This window comes from Saccostrea cucullata, unplaced genomic scaffold, assembly GCF_032062105.1.
Source record: "Saccostrea cucullata isolate Sc308-1 unplaced genomic scaffold, CSIRO_AGI_Scuc_v1 ctg4255, whole genome shotgun sequence".
NCBI classification, from domain to species: Eukaryota; Metazoa; Mollusca; class Bivalvia; order Ostreida; family Ostreidae; genus Saccostrea; species Saccostrea cuccullata.
Window position 1 is genome coordinate 31,899 of NW_026931299.1, and position 9,362 is coordinate 41,260.

The 9,362-nt window shown below is 32.6% G+C and overlaps 1 protein-coding gene across 1 annotated transcript; it reads right to left on the minus strand.

The window, feature by feature from the left end:
- Nucleotides 1-247: 247 nt before the first annotated feature.
- LOC134232110 (uncharacterized) lies at nt 248-8,392 on the minus strand. Its single transcript, XM_062714067.1, has 8 exons — nt 8,203-8,392; nt 7,837-7,950; nt 7,315-7,458; nt 3,358-3,594; nt 2,305-2,417; nt 2,034-2,182; nt 1,290-1,393; nt 248-1,161 (listed from the first exon to the last, which is right to left on the minus strand). The coding sequence occupies exons 1-8, from the start codon at nt 8,390-8,392 to the stop codon at nt 263-265; spliced, it is 1,950 nt and encodes a 649-aa protein (XP_062570051.1). The 3' UTR covers nt 248-262.
- Nucleotides 8,393-9,362: the final 970 nt, after the last annotated feature.

Here is a 9,362-nt window from a genome sequence, read left to right on the forward strand (position 1 = left end):
ATTTTCCGTCTACCTGAGAGGGCTCACACCGTGTGTTTAGGGTTAAAAGGGGATGCCTACTCCTTCTAGTCACCTGATCCAACCTCTGGATTTTCAATGGTCTGTGTTTTATGTCCTGCTAACAAAGAACAAGGTTTACTTATTGAATATCTCTTCTTATGTAAAAGTACATTTACTGAAATTTAGCACACTTTTGAACATCTCATTATTAATTCTACATACTAAATATTAAAAGATGACATTTAAAAAATGAAAACTTTTTTTAATGTTCATGCAAAAAACATATCAATGCAAAACAAATCATTCTTGATCCCCAAAAAAGTTTTAGAACAAACGATTCATTTTCGATACGATCAACAAAATGGTCACATTGAAAGTATTTTATCATCTCTGAATATCTGGATTTGAACCTCTTCAGATGCCTCAGGACATCCTCTCGTTTATCAAAATTTCTTAAATCTTCGTACACTTTTATCAACCGCAAAAATTCACCTATTCCAGCTTCAAACGTTTCTTTTATGTCCCTCTGTTTCTTCAATGCAAACTGTGCGTCCAATAATTTTTCATATGTCAAAACTATGAATGGACAAGTGGGAATATTCTTGATAATTATATCACGTAAGCACAGTCCTTCTTGTATTACTTTGATAGCTGTTTCATTCTTTCCTAATGCTAGTAGGCTTTCTGCGTACAAACAAATCAATTCTAAAATAGAGGTATCGTTGACAGAGCTTTGAGATCGTAATCCTCTTGCTTTTTTTAAGGCATCTGACGCCTCCCTAAATTTATGAATCTTCAAAAGCGCTTTACCCATTGATTCCCAGAGCAAGGATTTTGCATCGAGATGAGGAAAATCTTCGAGGCGTTTGAAACTGTTTTCAAGTAAGTCAAATGCCTCTTCATTTTGACCAAATTCCAACAGTCTTTGAGCTAAATTTGTTTCAGATATTATAATTGCTTTTAGGGGTGCATTTGTTTTTTCTTTGATACGACGCCCTTTTCTATAGTATTCAACAGCTTTTATGAAGTCCCCTTTCTTTTCATACATTACACCCATATTGTTCATAGAAGATCCAATGATGGGATGGTTTTCTGTTCCAGTAATATGAAGTCTACGCTTTAGAACCTCAAGTTGAAAAGGTTCCCCTTTGTCGACGTTACCTGTGTAAAGAAAGAAATTGAATCTAACGTTGGACGAAGGGAAGGACTGATACTGATGGATGGTTAATGAAAATGGAAATAATGCTTTTTGGATTATTAAAAACAATTTAAATCATCATTTAGTTTACCTGACTTATTATAAAATAAAGCAAGAGACTGCATTGTCTGTAAAATCAGGTTTTCGTAATGCATCTTAAGCTCCCTTTCCACTTCAAAGGCTTCCTGTAAGAATCTATAAAAGCTCTTTTTTGCAATTGTCAGAAATTACAACTCCAAACACACAATACATATATTAGGTGAGCGAGGGTGGGGGTTTATGAATTTCAACGAGTATTCAAGTTCTCGGCCACCATCGCTAGTTCATACGTTCAGTCTTTCGACTAAATATTTCTAATCTATTTCTCGTTAAAAATGTATAATTAAGTAATCTTAAATTCGATGAATCAAGATTGGATTTATTTTATTTATTTCTAAATGTGTGTGTTTCCGTGAGTAAACTTTCGTCAGGGCAAGACTTAAAACTGCTCCTTGTTCATTATTTTGGGTAAGGAACTATTTAAGTGTTTATTTTTGATCGTGAAACATACCTTCAAAATCTTTAGTCTGGACTTATTGTAAAAGGATTTAAGATAGAAAGACTCAAGGAAGGAAAATGACGAGAAGGTGAAGTGGCGTTTTGTTCCTTTACATACATAATTTCTTAATATCTTTTTAAAAGGACTAAAGGTCGACATAAGTCAAATTCGTCACAAACTTTCTTGCAAGTTCCCTGCAAGAAAGTCAAGGTGTAGAGACCCCCTTCTCCCAATTATATTGTACTACGTATAATATTGCGGTTTTCGATAGGTTTATGATATGAATGATTTAGTTACCGTATGGCATCCATAAATTTCCCTTGGGATCCTAGATTCCATCCATAGCTCTGACATAGAAGAGCCAAGAAGTAATCTCTTTTCTCAGGAAATTGTCTTCGAATTTTAATCGCCTTTTGGAATTTCTCTTCGGCTCCAAGATAGTCACCCTACAGAATTGTTTTCCATTTAAGTTTGAAAAAACTTACTGAATGAGAAAATTTCCGTACAGATAACGGTCATCGTAAATCAAAATCTTGAAGGATGAATAAGATGAAAAATTGCAAGTTACCTTGATATTTGTCAAGGCTTTTCCATACCCAGTTAATATCTTTGCTTCATCCAAACCTTGTCTAAATTCTTGAGCTTTCTTTAGGCAGTTCTCATAAAAGTCTATGCCAATGCCTAAAAGCAAAGTTATTTCTTCACTTATTCTATAAGAAATAAGATCCAAATAAATATATCTCTGTTTTCCCTAACAAACCAGACCCAACTAAATCGTGCCGACTGACATTTTTATTTCATAGATGCATTTCATCTATGCACCAGCTTTCACTGAAAGTGGAAGGTTAAAAATGTCGGTCTATCTGTCCGTCCGTCGTCTTTAGGTGCTTTGAAGATTGATCGTTTCTTTGCTTTTAATCTCTTTTTCAAAATTGTGAAACGCCACCATTTCCTGGTAGAGAGCTGTGAATTTAGACCTGTATTCAGCACTTTTGCGATTGAGCAGTAAGGAATCTTTTTCGTGTCAGCATCTACTGCGACACTGGACTTAAGTCTGAATTCAACCTTGAAGTTTATATAATTCATCTGAAGAACATGTCTCCTTCTCCCGCATTGGAATTGAATCAGCGACGGAAGGATTAACTCCTTACTTCGTGTCTCTTAAATGAAACCTCTAAAACCATTGTGCAATGCTAGGCTCTTGTCGAAGCACTTTTCCTGTTTAGTTACTTGAAGCTGTAGTCGATTATAAGAAATTAACACTAATATGAAATATTTCAAAAGTTCAATTAAACAATAGCTATAGGATAATTTTCCGTAAAATTTCGTTTTTAATATTAGTGTGATACATTGTTTTGAAATCGTTTTCTTTGTACTATTCATACATATAAAAGTATTGAAAATTGTTCCGAATGTATTTTAAAAATTTTTTGTAAGAAAAAAATATTTACGTACCTGTATTTCCAACTTGAGAAGTTAGGTCTGGTTATCGGGATACAAAGATATTTTAATGATAAACAAAAATAATAAACTCAATTGCATTACTATTGCCTTCTTTAAAATTCAAGTCAACGGCGTGCATAAAATTTTGTTAATGAAAGTTGAGACTAGTGTTTCATACTGTATGTTGCCATTTTTGAGAACATGATGGATCCATCAGCAATGACAGTTGCTGCTAAGTCCACGAACACGTGATATGTATCTTCCGTGCAATAAATGACATCGGTAAACAATTTCATAAAGTTTTGATGTTCTACATTCAACTGACACAAGGCATCGGAGTAATTTTTCGTGTGAGTTCTCCTCTCGATTTCCTTTAGAATATCAGAAAATATCCTACAAAAGCGCTTTCGAACACCTACAATAAGTGGAAGATCAAAATCAGAATAATACAAGAAAACATTGATGTAACCATCAATTGTCGCCCGGGAAATAAATAAAAAAAAAACAATGGAAATGAGTGTTGATCACTAAACTGCTTCAGTGTGTGTGAAAAAGCCATGCCTCTAACTGATAGAGACGATAGTCGAGAATATTTTGAAAATTTATTGTCGGATAAAAATCGAACAAAAACGATGCCCCTTTTAAACTTTATCAATTCCCCAAGTAAATTTTGGCTGCATAAAATATAAATTGAAACTAGACTCATGCAACACCTATTTTCAAAAATGTATTTCACTTTAAGAATATTAAACACGAACTGTGTAGAGTACGTTTTTATGCGATCATGAAAATTCGATGTTCTAAAAAAAGGGACTTGTCGTTTTTTCGATAGTAGATGAGAAGCAAGTTTATATTAAATATTAAAAACATTTGCATTTTTACAAATTCACGTTATGGAAGTAAATGTATTATGTATCTCGTAATTCCTAAAGGGGAAGAACATTCTGATTAAAACTTTTTAATGTTTAGAAAACCTTTAATTCTGAATTACTTTTCCCACTTCAATCCCCATACACCAACACTTCAACATATATGTATAGAGCAGCCAGGTCCTCCGGGCTGCAATAATGATCAAAGACACTTCATGCTATGCTAATAGAGTTAGATTCAGAGTTGTTTTAAGGACAGATGATACAAACTTTTTTTTTCTTTGAAAGGACTTAATATCATGTCACAAGTTTAGAAAAGTGGATAATTCTTAGAATTTTTCCTCCTAAGAAGTGAAAAATGAAATAGACTTGGAAAATATTACTAATATTTCAATAAAATTACAAGTATGGACAAAACACACTCAGTAAAGGTTTACAGATGAAAACAAATTTTAGAATATGTCACATTGGAGCTAAAAGTGTATTATAAACTTTAGAAAAGTATACCAAGCCAGGTGAATTTTATCAGGAAAAGCAAAATGACAAGAAATCAGCAATATCATATAGGCTGATTTTTACCATTTTGCTTTTCCTGATAAAATTCACCTGGCTTGGTATACTTTTCTAAAGTTGATATTACACTTTTTGTAAAATTTTGTATCAACTGTCCTTAATAATTAATTGTTCATGTTTTGTAATTATTATGTTATTTTTACGTTAGGATCCTATCAGACACTTTCTCCGATAACTCAAAACTGAAGAAATAAAGAGGGAGGTATAGCGCCTGCTCGCAATTAGCAGTAAATCGCATTTGCAAACATGCTAAATATTTCAATATTGAGGATCTAGCTATAGGCAAACTCAAATAATACCAGTATCTGGCAAAAACAGTCATAATTACATAATATCAATGACATGTACCGAATTGGCATGGGATATTGGGATATATGGAGAACTGTCGAGTAACATTTTTAAAAAAATCAGATTAAGGTACTTAAACCAACTTGAATCAGAGATATCTTGAAGGAGTTATGTTCTTTTGATATCATATTATACAATTATATTCTTACCTATTTGTCAAGTCTTAAGGCATACAACGTCATTTCAGAAGAAGTTGGTTTAATATGGTCTGGGTAATTGAGCTATTACTTTACTCAATGTTCATTTTGATTTGTCTTTTTTATATGTTGTGCAAGATATTGAATTCTAATTTAACTTCTTACAATCAAATTGACAACACTGATTAGTTTTATTTATTTACCCAAGTTTATTCACCCCTCTCGGATGAAAAATTACTGACATAGACATAATACTTTTATTTCCTCTGCCAATATTTTTTTGATAATTTGATATAATAATTATTTCAACAAAAAGCCTTTGCATATTTCTTTTTTTAACTGTTATTAAATTAGAATATTATCATTTTAAATAAAATGTATTAACTTTACGAATTTATCATTTGCCATATGCATTTAAAATATATTTTTATATAAAATACAAAAACTTAAAACAATAGGAGCTGCAACTTTGATGTAAAAATTATCTGTTGCAGAATTGTCATTAAATACTTCAAGAGCGGAGAAAAAAAACATTTATAAACTTCTGTTGTTCATATTTGTAATGTAACAGAATTATTTTCAAGCTCTGAAACAATTTAATAGCCATTCTCTGTAACCACTAACTTTTTTGTCATGATGTTCATTGATTTTGATGAAACTTGACTCATTCTTAGCACTTTACACCAGAACAAAAATCAAATAAAATTTCGTTGTCATTTGTATTGTTTGCCATGGTAACAGCCTGAAAAGTTTGAAAAAATTGAGATTTTCAGCTACTTTAAATCTTTATTGAAAATTAATTAAATCTAGGAAAAGCATTCTCATAAAATCATGACACCTTATTGCCATTTATGCTGCAAAGAAACTGTTTAGAATATATCTTTAGGTAAGTGGTTACCAAGGGTTCGTTTGGAATACATTTAAAATGCTGAAATATGCTGAAAACGCTCAGTATTTACTAATGGTAGTTGTTACATGATCAAACTCATTCAATAACTTAAGGAAAACAATGAAAATACTAGTATTAACTTTTATGATTGCCATGGTTACGCAGTGTAACCAAGTAAAATACCCGGTAAGTAACTACATGTAAGGGAGAACAAAAAATCCCAGACCATTTTATGTGACTAACCTTGAATAGTACTTATCTGGTAGTTAAATATCAAACTAGTATGTTTATAAATTTGATGAGGAAAACAATACTGTTGCTATGGTTACCAAGAAAAGAAAATGTTTGATTTTGTAAACTTTAAATCAATATTAAACATTATGTGCTAGCTTCTTAAATCCAGTTAGAGATTGGATGATAGTCGAAATTGAAAATCAGGTTTACGGGTTAGCTGTTCACATTGGCGGATCCAGAGGGGGGGTTCCGGGGGTTGGAACCCCCCATTTATTTTTTGCCAAGTGGTGAGAGAGGGAGAGAAAGAGAGGATAAACGTTTGCCGAGAATAAATATTTGTACGTCTTACTTATGTATTGAATAGATAGATTTTCACACATTAAGTTTCCTCTACTATTCCTTCACTATTACTTTTTTATGAGAGAATGATAGAAAATAGTTTACCTATTTTTATATATTTCATATACGATAAGTAACATGTGAGATTTAATTTGATATTTCCGCTATCTTTGGCCGTGTTGGCTATATATGTACCGTTTTTTAATCATATCTTTTGAAGGAACTAACCTGTAATGCTTTGTTTTAAACCCCACCCGCACCCACCCCTAAAAAATTTCTCAAATTCTAAACGAGAATTCTTTGTACTCTTCAGAAATGCTGCAAATCCATTCAATTCAATTTCAAGGCTTCAGTACTGTAGTTTTTGAAACGTGTTTGTTTTGTTTTTTTTTTGTTTTTTTTGGACTGGGGGGTACCTTTTCAAAGAAAAAAAGGACGTAAACAAACTTATTATTTACCACAACCTTAGATCTTTTCATATATGTATGTGAATCTTTGCTTGAGCGTGTGTATGAGTGGGGGGGGGGTTAGAGGGACACAAGCCTGGAACCCCCCCCCCCCCCTTTCAAAAATAGCTGGACCCGCCCCTGGTTCATAAACATCAATGATAGAAGTTTTGAGAATCTGCATTTAAAGGTACTAGGTGTTAAAAGTTTTGGACCGATAAGTATTGGTCTAAAATGCCTTAAATTGTTTTTTAATCCTTTGGTTACCCTACGAGACTATTGATATTACATGTATGTTACCCTTTATGTCTTTAATTTTTTTGTATTCCTTCATGCAGTCTCTTAAAATTCCATGGATATCAAATCGGTCTTCCGTAACTCGTGAAATTAAATGTCGATCTAAAAAAGTTTGTACTGTAACTTCTGATTCTTCTTCACCAGTACCTGTTATTAATAATTAAAGTTTATTTACTTTTCTGTTACATCTTACAAAAATCATGGTCATTTATTAATCAGAAAACGCTGTTCCTATAGGCCACTTTCATGACGTACAAAACAATGACGAATAATATGTAGTATTTAACTTACTTGAACCTATTAATGTGATTAGACATGAGATAAATTATGAAATGTTTCTCTTAGTAAGTTATTCGCAGTTGTAGTAAAGTACAGAAACAATTACATAACCCGATTACGCGGGTTATGTATATTTTTTCTGTAACAACTCGATAAAAGAAAGCATTTTATTGCATGTTTAAATAATCAAAGGGACCATTAAAGTAATAAAGCAGAAAAATATTAAAGTTAAAAAGTAAATAATACCTAATAAATTGATAGCTTCTTTCAAATCAAATGTCCCTGGTATGTAACTCACAACTGTTAACTTTTCTTCCAAGATTTTTGGAAGTCTGTCTAGGTAAACTTTATAAATTGATTCTACAAATAAAATGCATCTTATTATCTATCTACAACCAATTAATATCGTTTTAAAATGTTCATTATTTAACTTTTTTTCAACATGCAAAGGTAGGAAATGAAAATATAAAAGGTAAAAGTTAACAAATACACAAGTATGAAAAAAAAAATAACCGCCTACTTATACTTAATCTCGTACAATTTCTAAATAACCTATCTGTGATCGAAGTCTATGCATGCATAATAAGCAATTTGAGTAGGATTAGTATGTACCGATTTGTTCGTCTTGTGAGTAGCATTCTGAGCTCAATATCCCCAGTCTGTTGTGAATAAGTAAATAAATAACATCGTCTACATCAAGCGAGCTACTATCATCCTCTATTTCTCCACCAGCCAAGAGCAGTGCAAGAGGAAGCCCTTCACATAGTTCTACGATCTTTGATATTTTATTAGTCTGCATCATCCAGACGTTTGCGTTTACCTCCACAAACGCATAAATCTTGGATCGTCCATTGTGACTGCCTCTTGTGTAATGTGCCTTATTAATGACTGGAGAACTTCATTGGAGTTGTGTGTATTCCGGAGATCAATCCAAACGCATGGTTGTTCGATATGTTCACAATATTCTCTTACTAAAGATGTCTTTCCAATGCCTTTAAACCCATGGATAACCACTATTTTATTCCATTTGATCTTGTTTCTTAATTTCTGCATCTCGGATTTTCGACCAACAAAGGTGACCATCGTGACGACGCTCGTTTAAATGAATTGTTTACTTATGGTGTCCCGTCGGTGTATTAAATTAGCGAGTTAGTAACACCGCTTCAAAACCTAACAGTCTTTTTGATTTTACTTTTCTGTTGGTATAGTATGTGAATGGACTAATATCAGTGCGTTAGATATTATTATATTAATATTATTTTATTAAAATAATGAACTATATATTTTCTTCTAGCTAATTTCAGGTTATCTTTTTTTTCGGTATAATTAATAAAATAGTGAAATATATTACCGTATAGCGGGTTTAATTGGCGGGTGTAAAATTTGGCGTTTTGCCTGTTCAAAGGTACAGTACGGTCAACGCGGATTAGGCATTAAACCGCGCTCCCCCCGCGGTGTTTTGATCCTTTCCGCGATACACCCCCGCGGTTATTTCATCGCGGTCCTACCTGTAGCCAGGTATAGACCGCGGCGGTGTGACTTACCGTTGACTGGTTTATCGGATATTTATTTAACCTGTACGGCCGTATAATATCTATAACTGCATATTGTTCGGTCTGTAAAATTGCAGGTTGTGTGAGTAAAAAAAATCGGGATATTAAAAATATTATACTATGTTACTACTACCCGAAGAATTTAACAAACAAAACAAAAAAAACAAAACAAAACAAAAACAAAAACAAAAAAACAAAAAAATCAAATAGTGTATGATT